This window comes from Macaca mulatta, chromosome 2 (genome assembly GCF_049350105.2).
Source record: "Macaca mulatta isolate MMU2019108-1 chromosome 2, T2T-MMU8v2.0, whole genome shotgun sequence".
Lineage (NCBI taxonomy): Eukaryota > Metazoa > Chordata > Mammalia > Primates > Cercopithecidae > Macaca > Macaca mulatta.
In genome coordinates, this window is record NC_133407.1 from 24,905,343 (window position 1) to 24,933,337 (window position 27,995).

Below are 27,995 nucleotides of genomic sequence, written 5' to 3' on the forward strand. Positions count from 1 at the left end.
AAAACTATCTTTTGAATCAGGCATTTTAAATGTTAAAATATTTAGAGGTAGATGACTTATGTTTATAAATCCTACTATTCAGCAGTGAAGGTGTTAATGGTTCCTTAAATGAGACCAAGCGTAAGGTAGGGTCTGTAACTGTATTTGGTGGAGCAGGAGTAGGAGTTTCCACCACGCTTTGTTACACAAATAACCCTGAATTATCAATCAGCAAGTCAGCGTGTTTAGAAACTACTCCGCCCACATGTTTCCTCTGCCTCCTATAGCTGCACACGAAAATAGCCTGAAGGTGAAGCCAGACGACACCGGTCATTGAATGAGCTGACTGTGACCAATACAGATGAGTTTACTTCTTTCGCTAAAATCATGGAGGACAAAAAAAAAAAAAGAACAAAACAAAGCTTGAGGGCAATCACTGTAACAATTTTGAGAGTAATAAAGTTGAAAGTGGCTGAACACAACGATTAGCTCAGACTTCACTTTCACAAGAAGGCTATTTTTGGAGTTACATATTTTAATTATTGATAAAGAAGGTTGTAACAGAAAGAATGTCCAGTCAATATGTAAAATAATATCAATCTACTATAACAACCATAAAATCATCAGGCTACTGACAGCTGGAGAAATTCCACATGCTAAGCAACTCAACTACAAAGAAATATTAGAGCTTTGAGATGAAAAATACACTTGAACCTGTAATTGAATTAGACAAGCCTCACTGCACGTAGGGCTACAGCGGTCACCAGGGCACAAAGCAAATGTCGGGTTACCAGAAGTGCATTTATCAGCCACAGTGATTTATTGAGTGCTTTAATAATACAAGTGTACATCAACTGATCCACAGTCAAAAGTGGCAGGTCCCTAAGAAATTTACAAGCACTTTAAGTAAATCAAAATACATATTATTTTGTTCAATCCAACAGTCTTCTGCGTGAGGGACAGAAGGCTAGTGATAAACAGAGTCTCAGTAATGCACAGTGATTCTGATTGAAGCTTTTGTACAAAAACTTGTTCCCAGTAGCATGCACCCACCAATAAAGACTTCAGTACAAAAAATTAACCCTAAGCACTACATTTAAGTAGAAACGAGATATAATTCTGAATGTGTTTTCCCAAAGATCACACAAAAGGAAAAAAACCCAAAATCAAATAAACAACAACAAAAAAAACAAAACCACACAGTAATACAAAGCTTTGTAAGAAAGCTCTTACTATTACAGCTCCAACATTGTTTGCACTGAAAACAAAAGTTCCCATCTATGATGAGGTGGGAAAAAAATCCCAAATCTTTCAAGTTAACAGAAATCAACAAGGGAATAAAACGAGAGAAGAAAGAGAGTGTGGGAGAGAGGAAGTGGGGCAGGAAGAAGTGGGATGGGAAGATGGACAACATACCATCACAAAATGGTTCCAAATTTAATAAAAATAGGAAAATAAGAACCGAGGTCTGGAGGGGTGGGCAGGGCTACCGATGCACTTGGTGAATGTGCTTGCACAGGTCCCGCGGGGGCGGCAGGCAGCAGGCCCCTATGTGGCGTACCGCTTGGTCCACTGTCTGGCCATCCGGTCGTGCTCTGCTCTGTTGGTCATGTACTGTGTGGCGATGCTGCCCACCAGAGGGTCAGCTGCAAGGAAAGCAGAGGTGGGAGTCAGTAAATACCAGCACCGTGGGGCAAAGAGTGTTCAGAAACTTGCAAGGAGTGGGAGGGGAGGAGATGAGAAGCCGCTGTTCTAACCTGGACCACCACTGCTGTGGCTGAGCCAGTGACCTGCTGCTGACAGACTACATTGCACACCAGCTGCCCGAAGAGTCAACTCTCTGTGTTTTACTGATAGCTCTTGTCATATTTCTTGACAAGTCTTATTTATTCTCTTTCCCTGTCCCCACCACATACTTCTCACCTTGCTCCCCTTGTATTGGTTTTTTTTTTTTCTTTTGAGACAGGGTCTTGCTCTGTCACCCAGGCTAGAATGCAGTGGTGTGATCACAGCTCACTGTAGCCTTGACTTCCTGGGATCAAACAATCCTCCTCCTGCCTCAGCTTCCTGAATAGCTGGGACCACAGGCATGTGCAAAATGCCTGGCTAATTTTTAAATTTTTTTGTAGAGATGGGGTCTCACTACGTAATCCAGGCTGGTCTCAAACTTCTGGACTCAAGTGATCCTCCTGCCTCAGCCTCCCAAAGTGCTGGGATTACAGGTATGAGTTGCCTGTCTTCAAGTAGATACTTCACGGAGAAAATGCAGGTGGGCTGTGGGCGGGGCACTCCAGGGCTCTTGATGAGCTCTCTTGGGAAGAAGTCTGGTGGTCTGGACAGCTCCTTACCGTAGTCTAGCACCACAGGCAGGTGGCATTCTCCTGCCAGATTACCTTCTCTGAGGAGACGTCAGAGACTGAGCTGGACACAGCCAAAAGACGGGAGAGAGAGTCTACTTCTTCCTCAAAATTTGGGAACATCCAACCTACGTAGCTCATTATTACAGAAATACTAATAGATGTTAATAATAGCCAACACTCACCGTGACTTACCATATCCTAAAACTCTAATATGTTAATGACATGGATTTCTGAGGAGCTGACACAGGAGGAAACTGGAGCATAAGGAGTCTGAGTCTCTTGCCCAACGTGGAGCAAGGGGTGGAGCCGGGCTTGGAGCCAGAATTCACCCTCTTAACTACAGGGTGCTGGGAGATAGCTCTCTATCCAGAATACTGATTGGGTCAACGTTTAATTAAAAAAATTGGGGCATGGTGGCTCATGCTTGTAATACCAGCACTTTAAGAGGCTGAGGTAGCAGGATCGCTTGAGTCTAGGCGTTTGAGTCTGTAGTGAGCTATGATCGTGCCACTGCATACCAGCCTGGGTGACAAGAGTGAGACCCTCTTTAAAAAAAAGACAAAAAAAAAAAAAAAATCAAAGCAATTAAAAGAAAAGTAACGTAGGTTCCTAAAGATCCCAGATTCTATTCTTTTCCCTCCAATTCTCTAATTTCACTCTTTCCCTGATTTTTATTTCCCCTTTTTTTGGTATTGGGAATTTGGGTATATCAGAGCAGTCAGGTAAGAAGGAACCAATAGGGAAAATGAGAAAAATCATCAAAAGCTAATGTTTAGTAGGAAAAAAATAGTAAAGAATATGGAAGTATGTCTGTGGCCCAACACCACCTGTGACTTACGAAGATCCTGAGACTAACCTTGTAAGGCACTCATGGTCATACGTTCTCAATATGAAACGTGTAATAGAAGAAACACCACCTTTAACCCATCTGCTGAGGCTGATGATAACAAAGCCTTTGAAAGCCTGCTCAACAGGACCCTGCTTAAGTGTTCCTGGAATTGTGCAAATCTTGTAATAATTATTCTAGGGAGAAGCCAGTTTCCTATATTCACTTATATCACAATTAGTAGACTACTCGGTATGTGGGTTTGTTCAAAACTTTTGCCTCTCTGCCTACTCTTTGTGATTCTTCTCCTTCATTTTCTCAGATGTTGAAACCAAAACTCTACCATTTCAACCAGTCCAGTCAAGATTCAACAAGATTTAAACCAGCAATACTAAATGCAGATACAAAATATCTGGCAATTGGTCAGGATCCTTTTAAAAAAATGTAGCCTTTCAGTTGAACCTAAGTAATGACATTAGAGCATTAAGGGTCAAAGTGAAATCTGAGTCACATTTCTCTACCTTTGAAAAAAATAATCTTGTTCTGATTCCTGGCATTCTAGAATGCAAAGAGTAGGGTGAAACATGGGTATCCTTAATAGCTTAATTAAGTCTGTATTACTCAAGATAGGTGTTTAATTAAATAGAACTTAGTGAAACACACTGAAGATTCATTCTAACTTACTGATCAAGGTAAGGCTCAATGTCAGAAGAACGACAGTGACGTATATGTTCCACCTCAAATTGTACCCACATTCAGAGTGTACACACTGGGAATAAGACAGGTCTGCCATTTCAGCTCAAAGGGGGTGGAGGGAAACAAATGAAGAATAAAGGGAACAAGAAGCTGTGGGGTGGGAGAATGTGTCATATCAAGTGTTAACAGTATTTCAGTACAGGCAAAAAACAAGTTAGAGTGCTGGTAACAATTAGAGTGCGTTGTGCATACTTTTTTTTCCATGCTTAAATAGCATTTAATTGCTTCAAGGTTCTTTTACGTTTTCAAATTTGATTTTAAAAATATTTTTTCCACCTGCAAAATTATACACACTAACTATAAAAACCGTAATTAATAATTTAGAAAACCACCTCAGACAATATGCAAGACAGAAAGTTGAAAGTAAAGACCATCTCATGTATAAATCCACACAAAGAAAACTGCTGTTAACATCGTGGTATGTTTTCTTCCTACACTTCTAAACATAGGATGTAAAAAAAAAAAAAGGGATTAATTTATAGTCTGCTTTTGTAATCTTTTAAAAAATAACTATGATTTTTATATTGATATGGTAAATAACTTTTTACATAGATAACTGTAGATCTACTTCATCATTTCTAATACCTGAATTAAGAACCAATTTCCTGTTTTAAGATGTTTGGGCATTCTCTAACTTTTGCTTTAAAAACAACGCTGTGAGGACAATTACCATGCATGCATCTTTGGAAGTTATACAAATCTTAAATTTGTTTAAAGTATAAAATGAAGAGATAAAGTAAAAATACACAATGAAAGAATTAAAACAAAATCCTATTACTGGCTGGGTGTGATGGCTCACGTCTGTAATTTCAGCACTTTGGGAGTCTGAGGGTGGAGGACAGCTTGAGGCCAGGAGTTCAAGACCAGCCTGGGCAACACAGTGAGATCCCCATCTCCACAAAAAACAACAAAAATTAGCCAGGTGTGGTAGTGTGTCCCTATAGTCCAGCCTACTTGAGAGGCTAAGGTGGGAGGATCACTTGAGCCCAGAAGTTTAAGACTGCAGTGAGCTGTGATTATGCCACCATACTCCAGCCTGGGTGACAGAGCAAGACTCTGTTTCTAAAAAAATAAAAAAGACCACTAACAATTAGTATTTGATGTTCATTTAAAATTCTATTCAACATAGTAATTATCTTCTCATATCAATCTACATGTCCCTATGATCTTCTGAATATTATCCCCAGTAGCAGTGCTAATGTTTAAGCTAGTATTTCATGAAAGGAGAAAAAGGCTACGAACCAGTTTTTCACATGCTGCACATAAAGATTCAGCTCAGTGGAATAATCCTGAAGAGCTAGTTGTGAAAACGAATCTCTGCTGAAAATGGTAAATTGTATATGCTTAATGATGGGAGAACTTTTCAATGTGAAAGTCTGAAAATATTGTTTCTTAGCAGAATGTTAAACTTAATAAATGGTAAATAAAATTAATCTAGCAAAACTAAAAGGTAATTAAAAAAATAAAAAAACATGTTATCAACCAAATAGTTTTTTTCTTTTTTTTTTCTGGGACAGGGTCTCACTCTGCCACCCAAGCCAGTCTCCAAACATAAATTACTGTACCCTATTTCTCTAACAAGAAGAAAATATTTCCCATCATTTTGGGTTTCTAGATTGTTCCTATTTTCCCAAATCTTTATTAATATTTGAGATTATCATCTGTCAGTTTTCCTCATCTTTACTAAAGAAAAACCACGAAATTTATCAGTAGATAAGTAAATTGAAATCATAGTCTCCTACATTTTCTGTTTTTGGTCAATAATTTACACTTTTGAAAAGAGGAGCATGTTCAGACTTACACAGAACAGAGTTAGATGACTTTAACCACTTAATTCTCCCAAATACCAGTCTGGCAGGTATTAAAAGTTTCCTGAGGCAGAGGTATAGGATCTGCAGTGTGGTTAACAGAATATCATAGAAATGGAAGTTGGGTATACAAAGCTTTCCTCTAAACCACATTTCCTCATCTGTTTAGTAAAAATCATGTTTTTTTTTTTTTTTTTTTTTTTTTTTGAGACAGGGTCTCACTCTGTTGCCCTGGCTGGAATGCAGTGGTGGGATCGCAGCTCACTGCAGCCTTGACCCCTGGGCTCAAGCAACCCTCCTGCCTCAACTTCTTGAGTAGCTAGGACTACAGGCACACACTAGCATGTCCAGTTTATTATTATTATTTTTTGGTAGAGATGGCACATGTTGCCCAGGCTAGTCTTAAATTCCTGGCTTCAAGTGTCCTCCCACCTTGGCCTCCAAAAGTGGTGCGATTACAGGATGAGCCACTGCTCCCAGCATCATGGCATTTGTGTTGACAAAATACCAGTCATAAAATAGTAACCTGAATGAAAGCGTAAGACTGCAAGATCACTGATGAAGGGGAACATGCTTTCTTCTTTTTCATCTCTACTTCCTCCATCTCACCTCTGTCTCCCTATACAATTTAGAAGCAAAGAGTACATACCTGTGAACTAACAATCACTATTATTTGCAAAGTGATTGAAAGATTGTCATATTGATTGGGCATAGTGGCTCATGCGTGTAATCTCAGCACTTTGGGAGGCTGAGGCAGGAGGATGGCCTGAGCCGAAGAATTTGAGACTGAGCCTGGGCAACATAGTGAGAACGCATCTCTACAAAAAAATAAAAATAAAAAATAGCTGGGTGTGATGGCATGTACCTGTGGTCCCAGCTTCTTGGGAGGCTGAGGTAGCAGGTTCACTGGAGCCCAGGGGGTCGTGATTACAGTGAGACATGATTGTGCCACTGCACTCCAGCTGGGCGACAGAGCAAGACTGTCTTTCCAAAAAAAAAAAAATTGTCATATTGCGTACTCTACCTCTTTGCATTTTTTGAGATTTGTGGTATGTGCACCTTTGATTCTAGAAGAAAAAGGCTCAGACAACTCCCACCTTGCCTCTTTAATTGCTGGAGCTACACCTGGTATCTTGGAAGCCAAAGGGTTTACAGAAAAGGGAGGACAGAGACAGGGAATAAGACTAAAAGGGATTGATGAACGTAGATGCAAAAATCCACAACAAAATACCAGCAAACCAAATCCAGCAGCATACAAAAAAGCAAATCCATCATGATCAAGTAGACTTCAACCCTGGGATGCAAGGTTGGTTCAACATATGCAAATCAACAAATGTGATTCATCACATAAACAACACAAACAAAAAACCACATGATCATCTCAATAGATGCAGAAAAGGCTTTTAAAATTCAACATATCATAGTGTTAAAAACCCTCAACAAACTAGGCACTGAGGGAACACACTTCAAAATAATAAGAGCCCTCTATGAAAAACCCACAGCCAACATCATACTAAACGAGCAAATGCTAGAAGCATACCCCTTTGAAATCCAGAACAAAACAAGGATGCCCTCTCTCACTACCCTATTCAATATTACACTGGAATTCTTAGAGCAATAAGGAAAGAGAAAGAAATAAAAGGCATTCAAATAGGAAGAGAGGAAGTCAAACTATCCCTGTTTGTAGACGATATGATTCTATACCTAGAAAACCCCACTGTCTCTGCCCAAAAGCTCCCTGATCTGATAAACAACTTCAGGATACAAAATCAATGCACAAAAGTCTCAGGATACAAAATCAATGCACAAAAATCAGTAGCATTTCTATACAACACCATACAGACTGAGAGCCAAAACAAGAACACAATCCCATTCACAATAGCCACAAAGAGAATAAAATACAGCTAACCAGGGAAGTGAAAGATCTTTACAACGAGAATTACAAATCATTGCTTAAAGAAATCAGGGGTGACACAAGCAAACAGAAAAACATTCCAAGCTCATGGAGAGGAAGAAGATTGTTAAAATGGCCATATTGCCCAAAGCAATTTGCAGATTCAATGCTATTTCTATCAAACTACCAATGACATTCTTCATAGAATTAGAAAAAACTATTTTAAAATTCATATGGAACCAAAAAGGAGACTGAATAGCCAAAGCAATGCTAAGCAAAAAGAACAAAGTTGGAAGCATCACATTACCTGACTTCAAAGCATACTACAAGCTATAGTAACCAAAACAGCATGATACTGGTACAAAAACAGACACAAAGACCAGTGGAACAAAATATAAAGAAGCCAGAAATAATGCCACATATTTACGACCATCTGATCTTTGACAAAGTTGACAAAAATAAGCAATGGGGAAAGGACTCCCTATTCAACAAATGGTGCTGGGCTAACTGGCTAGCCATATGCAGAAGACTGAAATTGGACCCCTTCCTTACACCACATACAAAAATCAACTCAAGATGGATTAAAGACTTAAATGTAAAACCTAAAACTATGAAAACCCTGGAAGACAACTTAGGAAATATCATTCTGGACACAGGCCCTGGCAAAAATTCCATGATGAAGACTCCAAACGCAACTGCAACAAAAACAAAAATTGACAAATGGGACCTAATTAAATGACAGTCTGCACAGCAAACAAACAAACAAACGCACAAACAACACACACACACACACACACACACACACACACACACAAAACTATCAACAGAATAAACAGACACTCTACAGCATGGGAGAAAATATCTGCACACTATGCATCTGACAAAGGTCTAACATCTAGAGTCTACATGGAACTTAAACAAATTTACAAGCAAAAAACGAACCCCATTAAAAGGTGGGCAAAGGACATGAACAGACATTTCTTAAAAGAAGACATATATGTGGCCAACAAGCATATGAAAATATGATCACTGATCATTAAAGAAATGCAAATCAAAACCAAAATGAGATATAATCACATACCAGTCAGAATGACCATTATTAAAATGTCAAAAAATAACAGATGCTGGAAAGGTTATGAAGAACGGGAAACGCTTATCCACTGCTGGTGGGAGTGTAAAGTGTTTCCACAAACCACTGTGGAAAGCAGTGTGGTGATTTCTCAAAGAACTCAAAGCAGAATTACCATTTGACTCAGCAATCCCATTATTGGGTATATCTGAAGGAATATTTCTATCATAAAGAAACATGTATGTGTATGTTTACTGTGGCCCTATTTACATCAGCAAAGACACGGAATCAACCTAAATGCCCATCAATGGTAGACTAGATAAGGAAAAAAACCGTGGTATATATACAAAATAGAATGCTATGCAGCCATAAAAAAGAATGAGACCACATCCTTTGCAGCACCATGGATAGAGCTGGAGGCCATCATCTTAAGCAAACACTGGAACAGAAAACAAAATATTGCAGGTTCTCACTTATAAGTGGGAGCTAAACATTCAGTACCTATGGACACAAAGACGCAAACAACAGATACCAGACCAGGGCCTACTTGAGGGTGGAGGGTGGGAGAAGGGTGAGGATAGAAAAACTACCTATGCTTATTACCTGCGTGACAAAACAAACTGTACATCAAACCCCTGTGACATGCAATTGACCTATATAGCAAATCTGCACATGTACCCCTGAAACTAAAATTAAAAATCCAGACTAAAAGGGATAAGAAGCAGCTAAGTCGTAAGAGGAAAGTGAATCCTGAGGAAATGGAGAAAAGACAGACAGACTACTGAACTGCTGAACGACTCTATTTGCAAGACCAAAGAACATTCTATCTTGGTTGGTAGGTGGTATGGAAGAAATTACGTGAAAAAAGTTTTTATTCCCCTTTCATAAGAAAACACACGCATCTGGAAGAAACACAAAGAGAGAAAAGCATAGTGGAAAAGGGCATGGGCACTGGATCCAGAATGTCTGGGTTTTTAACTCAGTTCCACCACGGTGTCAGGTCACCTTGGGCAAATTATTAACCCCTTTGTGCCTCAGTTTTCTCTACTGCAAAATGGGGAGAATAATGGTACCTACTCCATAGTTTGTTATGAGAATTAAATGAATTAATCCTTGTAAAGCATATACAAATTAAAGACAAAGACGTTTTTGTCTGCATCTTTTAAGAATATAAATCTGATTGTCTTCTTAAAGACATTCTCTTCAGATAAAACCCAAAGTCAGCAAGGCTCCCAAGGTCTTCTGTGATCCAGACTTTATCTTTCTAGCCTCGTCCCCTCATGCTTTAACCATAATAAATGACTTTCAGCTTTTTAAACAAGCCCTGCTCGAGGAGGCCAGGAATTTGAGATGAACCTGATCAATATAGCGAGACCCCGCCTCTACATAAATGTTTAAAAATTAGCTGGGTGTGGTGGTGCATGCCTATATTCCCAGCTACTCTGGAGGATCCCTTGAGCCCAGGAGTTCAAGATTGTGGGGAACTATGGTTCTGCCACTACCCTCCAGCCTGGGTGTCAGAGTGAGACGCCACCTCAAAAATAAATAAATAAAAATTTAAAAAATAATAAAAGGACCAACAATTTCACCATTTACCTGAAATAAAAGCCCTTTGCCATATGGCACCCTTGCAAAATGTGTTTAACATGATTAGATCTGACATTAGACAGGAAGTTACATGACATTACCATAAGAATTTTTAAAACTTAAGATATTTTTTAAAATTTGGGGTATTTTCTGGGACATCTGATTACCTGAATCAAGTTATGAAAATATGCAATAAAAAATTAAGCCCTGCTCTTTCATGACTATGTTCCTTTGTTTATGTTGGTTCTTCTGCCTGGGATAACCTTTTCTACTTTTTTATCTGGCAGGCTTCTACTCATTTCTCAACATTTAGTCCAAGCATAGCCTCCCTGAGGATGTCTTCCAGGGCCTTCCTAGTAGTCTTATGTGTCCCATCTCTGATTTGCCTGTTCATATCTCTATCATCGTACTGCAAATACAGGCATATCTTGGAAATATTACAGGTCTGGTAAGACTGCCACAATAAAGTGAATGTCACAATAAACTGAGTCACACATATTTTTTGGTTTCCCAGTGCATGTTTATACTGTAGTCCATTATGTGTGCAACAGCATTATGCTTGACACAAGGGGCCTAATGTTTGGCCTATTTTGGCTTTTGACATGCTTTCCTCAATAAGCTTAATCACCTCCATCTTTCAATTTAAAGTGAGAGACATGTGACTCTTCCTTTCACTTGAACACTTATAGGCCATTACAAATCAATTACAATTGTAACACCAAAGATCACTGATCACAGACCACCATAAAGGATATAATAACAAAGTCTGAAATATTGTGAGAATTACCAAAATGTGACACAGAGACATGAAAGAGCATTCGCTGTTGGAAAAATGGGGCTGACAGACATGGCTTGCTACAAACCTTCAATCTGTAAAACAACAACAACAACATGTGAAACACAAAAGCACAGTCAAATGAGGTGTGCCAGTTGTGAATGCAAAGGAAAAGTTCTTGAAGAAAATACAAAGTGCTACAGGAATGATTTAAAAAAAAAAAAAAAGCAACACACCCTTATTGCTGATAGGGATTTAGTGGTCTGGATAGACAGTCAGACCAGCTACAACACTCCCTTAAGCCAAAGCCTAATGCAGTGCAAGGCCCTAACTCTCTGCAATCCTATGAGGGCTGAGAGGTGAGGAAGCTACAGAAAAAAAGTTGCAAGCTAGCAGAGGTAGGCTCATAAGGTTTAAAAAAAGAAGCCATCTTCCTAACATAAAATTGCAAAGTTGGGGGTGACCAAGGAACAAGGCGCGTGCAAGACGTAGCAGCAACTGCTGATATAGAAGCTACATCAAGTTGTCCAGAAGATCTAGCTAAGGTAATTGATGACGCTGGCTACACTAAACAGATTTTCATTGTAGATGAAACAGCCTTTTGTTGAAAGATACCAATCTAGGACTTTCAGAGCTAGAGAGAAATCAATGCCTGGCTTCACAGCTTTAAAGGACAGGCTGACTCTCTTAGTAGGGGTCTAATGCAGCTGGTGACTTCAAGTTGAAGTCAATGCTCATTTACCATTTCAAAAATCCTAGGACCCTTAAAAACTAGGCTGTGCCTGCTCTACCTGTGCTCTATGAGTGGGAGAACAAAGCACGGATGACAGCACAACTTTTTATAGTATGATGTACTGAATATTTTAAGCCCACGGTTGAGACCTACCTCTCAGAAAAAAAAAAAAAAAGATTCTTTTCAAAATACTAGTACTCAAAGATCTAATATCCAGAGTCTACAAGGAACTTAAACAAATTACAAGAAAAAAAAACATTAAAAAGTGGGCAAAGGACATGAACAGACACTTCTCAAAAGAAGACATACACGTGGCCAATAAAAATACGAAAAAAAGCTCAACATCACTCATTAGAGAAATGCAAATTAAAACCACAATGAGATATCATCTCATGCCAGTCAGAATGTCTATTATTAACAAGTCAAAAAACAACAGATGCTGTCAAGGTTGCAGAGAAAAAGGAATTCATTTACACTGGTGATGAAAGCATAAATTAGTTCAACTATTGTGGAAGACAGTGTGGCAATTCTTCAGTGACCTAGAGGCAGAAATATCATTTGACCTACCAATTCCATTACTCGCTTTCTTGGCATACTCACCAACTCATTATCAGCTTTTTTGTTTTTTGTTTTTTTCCCCAACTAACAGAAAAATAATCTGCCATTGCTGTACCTATATTTAACTTGATGCCTACTGAGGTTTAATATTTTTTCATGTTTGTTCACCATTTGTATTTCTTGTGTGAGTAGTCTGTTCATGTCCTTAGTCCATTTTTTCTAATATGAAGGAACACTTTATACATTATAAATATTGAGAACACACTATAGCTTTGGTATATAACCAAAGGAAAATAAATTAGTTTGTTATTAAGATACATGTACACATATGCTCATTGCAGCACTATTCACAATAGCAAAGACATGGAATCAACCCAGATGCTCATCAGTTATAGACTGGACAAAGAAAATTGTGATATGTATACACCATAGAATACTACGCAGTCATAAAAAGGAACAAGATCATGTCCTTTGCATGGACATGGATGGAGCTGGAAGCCTGTACTGCCTTTTAGTTGTCTGTTTACTTTTCTGTTTTCTCACTGGATGGGAGCCCATGCATTCATTCAACAAATATTTATTGAGCCCCTACTATGTTCCAGGTACTGGAGAACCAGTGCTAAACAAGTTTCTCCCCTCACAGGACTGTCTGTCATCTCTGTATCCCTCTTACCCTATATGTTTACTGCATGGATGGATGGATGATTAGAAGAATATAAGTAAATAAGGTATACACACAATAACAGCCATATATAGCACAGTCACTCCACAAGGCAGGTGTTCCTTTGCAGCACTAGCATTATAAATAGATTTCATCATAGATGTTTGTCCGCTCTCTACTCAAGGATTATTAGCAAGTCATAGATAGAGACATGGTGGTGATTTTGACAGCATTCTTTTCACTTTTTTCCTGTGTTTTTTTAAAAACATAATTATTTTATTATTGGAATTTGCGGTCTGCACTTTGCCATTTCTTGGATTCTTCAAGGCTATGATCCACTGTCCTCCAGCGGTTCCATTATATCTTTGATTAATGTTGTTCTTTTCCCTCCCCAAGTCACTGGAGGCTATCTGTGGGTTGCACTTACAATGAGAGAAGTAATTAATTTTTGTTTCTTTCATAATACTTTTATTCCATGGTCTGGTCTAGCCTAGTTTTATTTAAATCTTTTATAAAATTAAAACATAACAGATGTGCATTATAATAAATTCAAATAATAAAGAAGTATGTATGAAGTGAAAAGATACTCCCTTCTTCTCTTCAACCCAATACCCGCTTCAACCTTGAGGCAACTACAGTTAATGGTTTGACTCTCATTTTTCCATATTTTATTTATTTAAATAGAAATCACATAGATATTCTGCAACTTGCATTTTCTTCTGTAACAACACACCATAGCTGTGTTTCTGGGACAGTACATATTGACTTAGCACATTAGTTTTAGTAACTATAAGGCATTCCTTTGCATAGTGAGTTGGCATTCATTTTTCCATTCCCCTTATGATCACATTTAGATTTTGATTTTTTGCTGTTAAAACTATGTAACAGTCTTGTATAAATCTTTCGAGGACATGAGTACTTTTGGAGGATAGATTCCTGGACCACTGTATACATTTTAAATGTTTGGTAAATGCTGCCAAACTGCCCTTCAATAAAAGTATGTACAATTTACTGTCTTTCTGGGCATTCTCACCAACTCATTATCAGCTTTTTCATTTTTTTTTTCCAAACTAACAGAAAAATAATCTGTCATTGCTTTACCTGTATTTAACTTGATGCCTACTGAGGTTGAACATTTTTTCATGTTTGTTCACCATTTGTATTTCTTGTGTGAGTAGTTTGTTCATGTCCTTAGTCCATTTTTTCTAATATGAAGGAATACTTTATACATTATAAATATTGAAAACACACTATAAGCTTTGGCCTCAGTCCTTAGTCAAAATTTACTTTAGCCTTTGGAAGACTGAATAGCCAAATGCCTCATTCAATGTCATTTCCAGGTTTACTGAACTTGTGGAGATCAAAGATCATATAGGTTATTATCACATATAGTAAGCATAACAGCATCACTTGGACTTACTGCTAATATCTGAATGCTGATTTTTAAATATTGGTAAGCATTCTGAATGTAACTTGGGGCTAAAAATCCCTTTTAGCCAAAGCCAAACTACATAATATATAAAGGAAAGATCTGGCATTGTCTACACATGTATTCATACAAATGTTCAAAATTAGAGAGACAAGCAGCCACCACATGTTAAAAGGCTGCTGGAACAAACATGGTATTAATGTTATCCACTGCGGGTGCTAATACAGGCTGAGCAGCTCTAAGCTGAAAATCCAAATTCTGAAATGCTCCAATGAGCATTTCCTTTGACAGTCATGTAGGTGCTCAAAAAGTTTCAGGTTCTGGAGCATTTTCAATTTCCAGATTAGGGACACTCAACCTGTATGTACCAAAAGAAAATGACTTGGTAACAAGCAACAGTTGCTGGAATAAAGTGTAGCACATCTGGTGATTGTGTGAAGCAGCAAGTGAATGCAGAAGTATTAGAAATAAAAATGTAATGGCAGAAGTCGTATGTCTGCTTCTTAAATATGGAGAAAGTGTTTTCTTTCTTAGGTACAAGGTCTCGTCATGTCTAGGATGGAGTGCAGTGCCTCTTCACAGGCATGATTACAGCGTACTATAGCCTCAAACTCCTGGGCTCAAGCAATCCTTTTTTGCTTGAGGCTTCTAAGTAGCACTGAGATCAGCTTACAAAGTGCTTTCTTTATAAAAATGTATAATGTTTAATGTTTGTGGGTACATGGTGGTGTATATATTGATGGGGTACATGAGATACTCTGATACAGGCATGTGAATGCAATGTATAACAATCACACCATGGCAAATGGGGTATTCATCCCCTCAAGCATGTATCCTTTGTGTTATGTACAATCCAGTTATACTCTTTTAGTTATTTCAAAATGTACAATTAAGTTATTTTTGACTATAGTCACCCTGTTGTGCTAGCAAACACTAGGTTTTATTCATTCTTTCTAAATGTTTGTACCCATTAGCTGTGCTCACTTCCCTCCCCACAACACCAACTACCTTTTCCAGCCTCTAGTAAACATCCTTCTACTCTCTATCTTCATGAGTTCAATGGTTTTAATTTTTAGCTCTCACAAATAACTGAGAACATTTGAAGTTTGTCTTTCTGTGCCTGGCTTATTTCACTTAACATAATGACCTCCAGCTCCCTCCGTGTTGTTGCAAATCATAGGATCTCATTCTTTTTTACGGTTGAATAGAATTCCGTTGTATATATGTATCACATTTTTTTTTTTATTCAGTCAAAGCATTTTAAGCATTGCACACAGCTTTAGTTTGTGACATTGTTTCAATGACAGTGTGTCACCTGACCTCGTAGCACAATCCCCATGAATAGTAACCCATATTGGCATACATTCCCTACAAAAATCCATGCTCTTAAACAGGTGACAACAAGCAACTATTTAGGTATTGCAAGTGTGGAGGAACCACCTAGCAGCTGGCAGTACTGAGAAATGATACTGGTACATTATAATGACAAACCTTAAAAACATACTGATACTTTAATAATAAAACTATAACATTAAGTTCTTGAAAATAAAATTTCATGTTTATTCTTATATCTCAGAAGGTCATTTTATGATGGGAACATTCAGCTTTGCCTTAGGCTGTTCACTGATTTTAATTCTGGCTGTTTAGTACTCAGCCACAATAAATTTAGTCCACTTCTAAAGACAACATGATTCATCTGTTAAATGTGGAAAAAATATTTTCTCCCAGTATATGATTTGTCCTTTAACCTAGTTTATGATGTCTCTGGCAAAATATAAATTTAAAAAATTTAAGAAGTCAAAGCAGTCGATCTTTCTTTAACATTTTCTGGTTTGATGTATGTTTATAAAGGCCTTCTATATTCACTCCAGTATTTTAGAAATATCCTTGCATGTTTACTTTCTCCTATATTTATAGTAACTTTTATGTGAAATGTTAGCTTTATCATACACAAGCTTCCTATGTGTATCTGTACCTGATTCTGTACTTGTTAATCTTTCAACAGAGTAATTTGTCTTTTGCTTTACTCACTCCTGATTTTTATCACTATAGCTTTCTAGTAGGATTTGATATCTAGTAAATTAAATCCTCATTGTACCTCATTCCTTTCCTTCTGTAATTTTTTTTTGGGAACCCTAATCTTGATAAGGTTAATATTTGGAGCAATTAAAGCATTTCACCCCAGGGATATAGGACTCTCATGTCCCTCTAAACAATGTCATCAAAACAAAACAACCATTTGACCCAGCAATCTCATTACTGGGTATATACCCAAAGGAAAACAGATTTTTCTACCAAAAAGACACTTGCACTCATACATTCATTGCAGCACTATTCACAAAAGCAGAGGGAGAAATCAACCTAGGTGCCCATCAACAGTGGACTGGATAAAGAAAATGTGGTACATATATACCATGGAATAGTATGCAGCCATCAAAAGGAACAAAATCATATCCTTTGCAGCAACATGGATGCAGCTGGAGGCCATTATCCTAAGCGAATTAACACAGAAATAGAAAACCAAATACTGCATTTTCTCACTTATAAGTGGGAGTTAAGCCTGGGCACACATAGATGTAAAGATGGGAACAAAAGGCACTAAGGACTTCAAAAGGAGAGTGAGAGTCGGGGAAGGGGGCAAGCAAGGGCTGAGAAACTTCCCGTCAGGTATTATGTTTGCTATCTGGGTGACACAATCAACAGAACCCCGAACTTCAGCATCACACAATATACCCTTGTAACCTGCATATGCACCCCCTGAATCTATAATAAAAATTAAAATTATACATACATATATAATGTTCAGGATTTAGAAATATTGGAATTCCTTTGGGTCTAAAATGAAGTGATTAGGACAAAGTTGGGTTTTTGTAGTTTGGAAGGTAGAAAAAGCTGACTACTAATTATAGGCCTAACCCAAACCAGAAAGATTAAGTATCCTCAAAAGACATAACAGTGTGTGACTCGTAGTGATTAAGGGAGAAAAACAATCATTTCCATGATTTAAATCAAATAATGGACATTATCAAACTAGATCTAAAATTGGGAATGCTATATAAAACTGCATAAGTCTAGCAACATGTGCTACTGCTTCAGAATTAATAACCAGGGATTCTAAAAGAGGTATTAACTATCCCAAATTCTAAGGAGACATTAATATCTCCCTCAGGACTTATTAAGATAAGCTGGCTCTGCCAGTTCCAGGAGTCCATCATAAAACGTGAAAAAGAAGAGAAAGGATGTTTGTGGGAATACTGAGCTACCACCTTGGGAGTGTAGTGTGTGTGGCACTGGAGGTGTCCTGTTCTCCACACCTTCCCCTCCAAAGGATGGCTTTCCTTTCTCAAAGCCACCTGAGGAGGGTACCAAGAGATTCATTAGTAAAGATTCAGAGTGTCTTCAAGGAGACTCTTGAATGTTATCCCTGTCTGGGAATTTAAATCAGATATGAATTGCTTAGGTAGCTGACCTGCTGACCTGCTCCTAGACTAGCTGAGTAGAGAGAGGAAGTGGCAAAAAAGCAGTCTGTACGATCCTTGCCATCTTGTCAGTGTCCTATCAAGAAGGGAGCACAGGCTGGTGGGGGCAGCCCATGCCTGAAATCCCAGCACTTTGGGAGGCCGAGGTGGGTGGATCATGAGGTCAGGAGTTCGAGACCAGCCTGAGTAACATGACGAAACCCCGTCTCTACTAAAAATACAAAAATTAGCCAGGCATGGTAGCAGACGCCTGTAATCCCAGCTACTTGGGAGGCTGAGGCAGGAGAATCACTTGAGCCCAGGAGACAGAGGCTGCAGTGAGCTTAGATTATGCCACCGCATTCCAGCCTGTCTGACAGAACAAGACTCTAAGAAAAAATAAAAATAAAAAATAAGGGAGCACACAGGTGAGGGGACCCCGATAGCAAAGAGATTCTTAGAAGAATGCTGTGTGTGAGGGGCAGTGGTGCTCTGGAGCCATTATTAAAACATTATACAAACTTATAATTAAATAGATAATATTAAAAAACAAATGTAGAAAATACTTAAAAACTCATCACTTCTTAATCACTTTACTATTATCCTCTATGCTCTTACTTTTTTGTCTATCTGCATGGTGGGAAAAATTGTCCTAGCATGCATCTTGTCCCAATTATGCATTTATTAAGGGTTATGTTGGTAGCTTGAAATGTAAAAATGCTGCAAAATCAGGACTTGATTTATTGTTTTGTTGATTGTCTAGACTTAAGGAAGTGATAAAGAAGATGCTATGCAGGTTAAATTTAAAAGTCTATAAATCTCTAGAGTTCCCACACTGTGAACAGTACAAAAATTGGAGGACACATTCTTCCAGTATTTGAAAACTATTATTTGATTTAGCAAAGAAGTTGCTCACGACATAACTTAAAAACAAGTTCTGACATCTTTGTTTCACTTTGTCTTATTTCTTAAATGAAAATATCTCCCAACAGTCATGTTAGAAATATATTCATTTGTCAGGTGCAATCATAGGATGAATGTAGATAAAAGAGTTTGGCAAATATCAATGAATTTCTGGAAGAATCAGCTGGCTATACGAAATTTACATTTAAGAGTCCAGTATATTTTATTATTATATAAATTATGTACTATACATTCTTTGTATCAGTAAAATGTACAATAAACTTAGGTATGTACATATGCACATACCACCCCTGCCCAGCCTGTTGTTAAACATTTACCAGTACACTACTGCGAAAGGGGCTGGGCTGGGCAAGGAGGTTGAGTCTAGGCTAGGTCTTCAACATCAGGGAACTGGGCAGTGAACTCTCCCAGTTACCCAAAGTAAAGAAGCATTTTGACACCTGTTAACCAGAAGGCATGGATGGCAAGGCTGTATTTGACAAAGAGGCAGGGAAGATGGTAACCATGGGAAATTAGGTCCAGGGACACTGTTCTCCCTTATTACCTATCCCTCACCCACAAGGAGTTAGAACTTGACTAGGGGGAAAAAGGAGGTACCTGAGAACCAGACCATGTTCCTCCCATTTTGATGGAGTAGAAAGAGGATATTAGATTTAAATCAGGTATAAGATGGAAATTTAAAAATGGACCAGATTGACCTTCTAATAATGAGAAAGTGACCTGAGTGCTAAAAGATCTGCTAGATATTGTTAAGGGATAGAAAAGCAAGATTCCACAAAACATGGCCTAAGGCAGTGACTGGATAAAATTAAAACCATTCCAAATTAACGCCCCTTGAGTCAATACTTCTCACAAAACAGTAAAAACACAATGGCTATAAAGTATACACTTGGTAAAATATTTTTAAAAACTTAAAAACTCAGCCTGTAAGTCTATACAGCAGTGCTACATACATTAAATCAATGTACACTTTGAAATATAAAACGTCCTGTTAGAATAAACTCATCTAAAGAACAGCACAGATGGGTGCATTCCTACTGAGTAGCTATTGGGTTGCAATTCCAGGCTTAATTAAGTAATAATTTCTAATGAAATCTCAGAAAACGTCCTTACAGTAGCGGACTTAAGACACCACAGGTCCACACATTACGTTTCCCAAATACCACTGCAAAAAGCACTGCTGCAGCAAGTAGTGGAGGAAACAGGCAAAGATGCCAAGATACTGGAAGCTAGGTTTTTGAAAACAGCTTTATTGAGATGTAATTCACATACCATACAACATACCCATTTAAAGTGCACACTTTAATGGTTTTTAGTATATTCACAGACTGGGCAACCATTACCACAATCCATTTTAGAATATTTTTATCACTCCAAAAAGAAACCCTGTACCTATTAGCAGTTACTCCCCGCTGCCAAATCCGCCAGTCCTAGGTCTGGGTATCTATGAATCAATCTACTTTGGTGTCTAGGTAGTTCCCTAATCTGAAAATTTTTCCTAAATGGAATCATAATATGTAGTCTCTTGTGATTGGTTTCTTTTATAAAGCATGTTCTCAAAGTTCATCCATGGTGCAGCATCAATACTTCATTCCTTTTTATTATCAAATTATTTTCCACTGTATGAATATACCAGTTATATTTATCCATTTATCAATTGATGGACATGTGGGTTGTTTTCACTTTTTGGCTATTATAAATAATGTTGTGAGGAACATTTGTGTACACCTTTTTATGTGGACATATGTTTTCATTTCTCTTGGGTATACATCTAGCTGTAGAATTGCTTGGTCTTATAACTCTATGTTTAACCATGTTAGGAACTGCTAAAGTGCTGTCCACAGCAGATGCACCATTTTACATTCCCACTAGCAGTGTAGAAATGGTTCCAATTCTCCACTTCTCACCAATACTTATCATCTGTGGATGCTAGATTTTAAAGAATAGCTTATTCTCCATTGGTGTATGCCCACCAGGTATCCAAGTATTTTATAAATACATATATATATATATAACTTGTATATAAAATAAACATGTATATAAAATATATATGTAAATATATAAATAAATAAATAAATAAATAAATATATATGAATGAAACTTGCATATAAAATACACAGTGTTTGTTCCTGCCAACCAGAGAAAATAAACTCTCTTTAATTGGGGTATTTTTCTGATGGTCTCTGGTTATAAGAGACAAGATTATCCTGATTCTCTCTTCCCTCTACTTCCACCTCAATGGAAGAAAAAATGACAATAATAATATAACAAGAATTGTTCATAATGCACACCTTTTGTTCAAAAAAATTTCATTCCATAATCCTCGCATGTAGTCCACCCACTAGAAACTAGTGCCGTAAAATGTATCAATTCCACCCCCCAACGTCTTTTCTGTTCACATTCCTCTTCAGGACAAGAGAATTGTGATAGTGGGTGTGAATACAGCAGTCATGCCCTAGCCATTGTCACATGTGTCCACAGTCTCCACCACATGAGGGAATCTGAACTTGAGCCAAGAAATAAAAATAACCCAGTGGTTTCAGTTTATAGACCATTCTGCCTGCCTTTGTGGAAAAACTGTGGTCAAGGGAGTCTGGCGAGTCACATGGGTGCTGTCTGTGCTGAGGAGTGACTGTTCACTGAAGGAGTGGGCTTCGATTTGGACGGAGGCCTTGCTCTTGTTCTTTCCTGCGAGACGGTGTTATTTTTTTTTCTTTTCTTTTTTGTTTTAAATTATACTTTAAGTTCTAGGGTACATGTGCACAACCTGCAGGTTTGTTACATAGGTATACATGGGCCATGTTGGTGTGCTGCACCCATTAACTCATCATTTACATTAGGTATATCTCCTAATGCTATCCCTCCCCGCTCCCCCCATCCTATGACAGGCCCCGGTGTGTGATGTTCCCCTTCCTGTGTCCAAGTGATCTCATTGTTCAATTCCCACCTACGAGTGAGATCATGTGGTGTTTGGTTTTCTCTCCTTGCGATAGTTTGCTCAGAATGATGGTTTCCAGCTTCATCCATGTCCCTCCAAAGGACAGGAACTCATCCTTTTTTATGGCTGCATAGTATTCCATGGTGTATATGTGCCACATTTTCTTAATCCAGTCTGTCACTGATGGACATTTGGGTTGGTTCCAAGTCTTTGCTATTGTGAATAGTGCCGCGATAAACATTCGTGTGCATATATCTTTATAGCAGCATGATTTAGAATCCTTTGGATATATATCCAGTAATGCGATGGCTGGGTCAAATGGTATTTCTAGTTCTAGATTCTTGAGGAATTGCCACAGTCTTCCACAATGGTTGAACTAGTTTACAGTCCCACCAACAGTGTAAAAGTGTTCCTATTTCTCCACATCCTCTCCAGCACCTGTTGTTTCCTGACTTTTTAATGATCGCCATTCTAACTGGTGTGAGATGGTATCTCATTGTGGTTTTGAGAGGGTGTCATTTGAATCTTCTGCTAAAGGTGGAACCAACCATTGCCTCTAAAAAGGAGGAAACTTATTGCTCTGTGCTTGCCAACTTCCCCCTCTCCTTGAGGGATGCAGTGTTTCTTTTTCAGTCTTATATCACAAAACCAACAAAGTGTCTGGGATACTACAGATAACAGTAAGTATTTGTTTAATATACGGATTCATGTACAGTTCAACCTATTGATCAAGATGACTTAGTTTGTGAGTGGTGGCAGGTTCCTGTTTGTGGGTGGTGGCAGGTTCTTCCAGACTAGACATCCTTCTTCATTTCCATTCTTGGGCCTAACTGATACTTATACCTATAGGATCACTGACTCTTTAAGTCACTCACTTGGGGTGGTGAGCATTCTGGCCGGTCTGGTGTCACTTTTTGGGGTTTAAGATATAGCTATCTTGGCTTTGAATCTAAAGCAAACAATATGATCCATTTCCTATAAATGACCTTTTGCTTTGTCTTCCAGATTCCCCATGACCTTCTTTCAGTCCCTGAAGGTTTCAATTCTTATAATTTATAAAGATTCTTAAATTTAGTCTGTATTCAGTAGTTTCCTGTTTTACTGACATCTTGCCTGAACTTGAACATACTGTTGTTTAAACCCCTTAGGCAACATGTTCTACCACCTGACCAAATTCTGTCCATATACACTGCTTCTCCCCTACTCCTGCCTCAGCCAAGTAAGTGGGCAGTTCTATTTCTGGGATTCAAACTCTTACTATATCCCTCTGTTATGGATAAAAAATCATGACCAAACAAATCCTAACATATCACAGGAAGCATACTGTAAACCTTGTTTTCCATCTTTCTGCTAGCAGAAAAGGGGAAATGGCTTGTTATAGTTACAGAAGCGTTGACCCACTGGGTACTGTGAAATGACTAAATACTATTCACTGATCCTGGAATGCGTCTTTTTACCTCACCAAGACTGGTCTGGAAAGTTGTGAGAGACCAGGCACAGTCAAGTTCACTTTCTTGAGGTTGGGACACAGTCACTACTGATACTGCCATAGTGGTAAGGAAACTAAGTCCTGGGGATTCTGATTCCCACATATCTCTTGGCCTTTCCCCTATTCCTTTCTCTTCATAGCCTTTGTCATCTCTTAACTGGGCCACCAAAATACTTCCTTATTATGGTTTGGATATTTGTCCCCTCCAAATCTGTTGACATGTGACCCTCAATGTTGGAGCTAGGGCGTAGTGGCAGGTGTTCGGTCGGGGGGTGGATCCCTCATGAATGGCTCAGTGCTCTTCCCCCAGTAATGAGTGGTAATGAGATCTGGTTGTTCAAAAGAGTGTAGCACCTTCTTGCTCTCTTTCTTGCTCCTTCTCTTACCAAGTGACTCGCCTTCACTCTCCACCACTGATTGGAAGCTTCCTGAGGCCCTTCTGGAAGCGTATGCTGGCACTATGCTTCTTGCACACTCTGCAGAACTGTGAGCCAAATAAAACCTTTCCTTTATAAATTGCCCAGCCTCAGGTATTCCTTGATAGCAATGCAAAGGGACTCATATATGTCTGGAGTGTCTCTGTCTTCAGGCCGTCCACTACCAGATAAACTAAGCTTCAAGTCTTTAATACAAGCTTGGTCACGCAATTTCGCTCTTCAAAAACCTTTTAATCACCATTACTCCCCATGAGATCCCCACTGACAAGGCTCACTATGCATAAAGATGCATTCTGGCCAATAATTTGATGTCCCAAATACATTTTTAGCCTACTAAATTGTATTTTTCAATATTCTTATCATACTCTTGTCTTCAGCAGGGACTGTTCCAATGCTTTGCTCTTCTCCTTAGTTCTTACTGTTTCAGGAGGAAATATGAGTTTCCAAAAGAGGCAAACATGTTAATTTGACAGAGGACTAAGAATACTGCAAAATCATTGTTCAAAAAGGAAAATACATGCAAAAAACTTATGCTCAGTAAGTGTGAGGTGTTGGCTTATATATTAAAACAACGCATTAATATGAAGTGGCTTCCATCTCTCTAAGTTCAAAAGCAACAACTGAATGACAACTCTGGACAACAATTTGATTAGTCTACACTGTCATTCTAGTCTTCCCTAGGGAGACCAATCTCAGAAAGAAGAAATTAGAAACCAATGATCTCATGAGGGAGGTTCTTAAAGCACAAAAAGGAGGAAAGAAAAGAGGTGGCAGAAGCACTTATCAAAGTGATCTGCGAACACACTAAGTCCTTTACAATGATGCTAAACTATTAGGCAGAATCATCTTGTCCTGTGAAAGGGGAAACATTTAAAAAGACCAACTGCTTATTGTGGGATTTTCCTAATCAGAATTTTAAACTGAATTTTAAACCTTTTCAGAGTTGAGCCAACTTCCCTTCAGCCAGAGGGCCCCTATAACCTCCCTACGTGGAAATCCCAACCCTCTGCTTCCTGTAGCTTCCCTAGGTAGTTCCTTGATTACGTCTAACAAGCCCTGTTGCACTGGTCTCTGTAACCTGCTGACCTTTCTCACCTTGACACTCCCAGTCCAGCTGCAAACCTCTTTCACTGAAGGGGAAAAAAAAAAAAAAAAGTGCCATGCCTATTTTTGGGATAAGGACATACAAAAGAAATCTTCAAGTTTCTCACTGTTCATGAGAGTGTAATAATTAGAGTTGGGCATCTCTCTAAATGACTGCACAGCAACTTTGTAAAGTAGTGGAATTCCGGCTTGCATCTGGTTGCCTCCCTCCCTCCCTATTAGGCTAATTCTGGGACCTATCTCCCCTTCCTGACACGTTCATATACCTTGATTCACATCACAATGTGACTGTCACCAATGTGTCATCTCTTCCAGAGGGATGCACATTTTCAAAGAGAACCATAAAGAGAAGCTACGTTTAACAAAAATAAATGAAACTGACACAAAATAATAGGAACAAAAGCATACGTGTGTGTGTATATTGTTTAGTTTTTTTGACAAGGAGGAATTTTCGGTTCTTCAAGTTACATAGCTAAAAGCTACCATCCACTCTGCCTCTGTAAAGTACCTAGAACAATGTCTGGCACACAACTGCACCTTTTCCTTCCCCTTCTCATATGCCTGGTTTTGATTATCGCTTCTCATATAAGTAGCAGTGCCAGTCATTCTTCATGGAAATGTGACCCTCATTGGTGTTTTAATTTTTAAATTTACATTTCAACATTTATATTACACTACTTTAATTCTTTCTCTAAGATACATCATTAAAGACAAGAAAATGATTTGTAGAAACCTGGCTTCTTGGCTGTGACCGTGCAGAGCATTAACAGGTGGAAAGGACCAGGCTTTCTACCCTGTGGATGTGCTGACAGAATCCCACCTACCAGGACCCTAACTCAACATCATATTTACTTAAGACTGGTCAAACCACGAATTCTTTCTGGAAATTCAAAGGAATTTCCTTTTAATTCTGTATAAAATGAGACATGCTGAGGCCCCAATTTTAAAATGCTTGTGTGGTGGGCAGTCACAGGTTCCCTAATGCAGTATCTCATTTGGAGTATTTTTTGGAGATTGGATTTGGGTGTTAAAATTGAACATGGTAACAAGCACTAAATTAAACAGCCATATTGAAATTCTAAAATAGTTATTTTTATAGCAGCCTTATAAAGTTTAACTCACCCCCTTGCCCTGAGAGATTTAATGAATGCTTAAAACAGCCCCACCTATTTTTCTATAATTGGCTACATTTGTTTCCAATGTAAATACGCTGCGTAGATTTGCATATTGATTATGTATATGTCTAGAGCTGTATTTTGGGGTGGGAGGTGGGGAGAGGCAATGAACAGACCTATTGCCCCTAAATGAGAATGCACTCACATTTACATGAACAATTATATTTTTACTTGAAAATCAGGTATCATATGTACGTGTACCTATAATGTTTTCCTTGCTTAAATAACCATTCTTCATACACAAACACATGGTTGTTCTTAGGAACGGTAAAAAACAAACAAACAAACAAAAAAACTCTATCTATCTTTCTATCTATCTATCTATCTATCTATCTATCTATCTATCTATCTTTTTTTTTTTGCAAGGTTAAATCAACCCTCTAGACCTCTAAGCTTTGCTCCATCTTGTCAGAGGTAATAGGAGAAAATTTTTGGCCCTCACACATGCTATACTTAGGCCTAGAAAAAAAACAAGCAATGCAGCCTTATGGAAAATATACACCTCATAACTGTTTGTGGCAAATAATATTAATAGAATAAATGATCCTTTTAATTTTATTTACCAATATTTCACTTATGGCTACTTTTAGTGAGTATTCTTGCTTATATCCTTAAATGGTCAATTAGAAATTTATTGAATTCTTTAAAGGATGCAATACAGATATAATAAAGAGGTTAAAAGCTTCAAAGAGGAAATACATCAAAGAAAATAATACGACTTGCTGAGCACACTGAAAGGTACTTCTAGTCCCATATTAATAAACAGATACAGAGCGGGAGGTACATCTCAAGACAGATACTGAACAGCCTCTTGGCCTCTAAAGAGCACACCCACTATTTGCATGAACTATATTTGTACTTGCAAATTAGGTCCAGTATGTACTTAACAGAGCTGTACATATTTACATTACCCAGTCTACGATAATCATTAAAAAATCAGTAATAAATCAAAATAATTCTGGAGAACTATTCCTATAAAGGTAACAAAATAATTAAACTATCAGTATTTAACTTAAGCGGTTGTTTCTTTTTTTTTTTTTGAGACAGAGTCTCACTCTGTTGCCCAGGCTCGAGTGCAGTGGCGTGATCTTGGTTCACTGCAAGCTCTGCCTCCCGGGTTCACGCTATTCTCCTGCCTCAGCCTCCAGAGTAGCTGGGACTACAGGCGCCCGCCACCAGGCCCAGCTAATTTTTTCTGTATTTTTGGTGGAGACAGGGTTTCACCATGTTAGCCAGGACGGTCTCCATCTCCTGACATCGTGATCCGCCCGCCTTGGCCTCTCAAAGTGCTGGGATTACAGACGTGAGCCACTGCACCTGGCCTTAAGCGGTTATTTCTAACGTGCATGATACCAAGGCACGGTGGTGTCAATTCATGTTAAATATTTTAAGCAGACTTAGAATTCTTATTGGAGTGATGAGTAGATGTTGGTGACCTTAATTCAACATTGTACAAAAAGAAAGAAAGAAAGGAAAGGAGTAGGGGAGGGAGGATAAGCTGCTCACGGCAGGACAGCCACAGGGCTGCTGGTATCAGTTAAACATGACTATCTTTTATTTCTGGAGACAAGTATTTAAGTTTTGATTAAAATTGGAAATGAAAATTAGCTTAGTAATTTAAATCTAATTCTCACTTGTACGAAGTTCAAGTCTCTAGTATAGTCTTTCTGACACAGAAGGGCCTCCAGGTAATCTAGTGTGTTGGGGGGAGGTGAGAGGTCATGGTTAAGGTTGATTACAGGTCAGAAAAACTAGGATGTTTAATACCTACCATGCCCAATGACTCTTTGAGATTGCTTGCCTCTGGGAGTGATGTTAAATGCTTAATCAAATGCACTTGAATTCCGTAAAAGGTTCAAAAAAGCCAACTCTCAATTTGTAATCAAGTTATAAGCCAAAATAAAAATGAGAAATTATTTCTCTAGGGAGAACCTAAGAATAAAGCTTTAGTGCTTAATTTCATTAGCTGGTTATTTTTAGTCTGTCAAAACTAAAGTTCGTGGAGTTCCAATATGTTCAGCCTGTATCCATAAGC

The 27,995-nt window shown here is 38.3% G+C and overlaps 1 protein-coding gene across 3 annotated transcripts in view; it reads right to left on the reverse strand.

Annotated features, from left to right (window-relative positions):
* Positions 1-376: 376 nt before the first annotated feature.
* UBE2E2 (ubiquitin conjugating enzyme E2 E2) overlaps positions 377-27,995 on the reverse strand; it is a 388,749-nt gene continuing 361,130 nt past the window's right edge. For 2 of the 3 annotated variants that reach the window (XM_028843152.2, XM_028843153.2), the window contains exon 6: positions 777-1,625. In XM_028843152.2, the coding sequence (XP_028698985.1) occupies positions 1,528-1,625 (98 nt within the window). In that variant the 3' untranslated portion in view covers positions 777-1,527. 3 annotated transcript variants of the gene reach the window in all.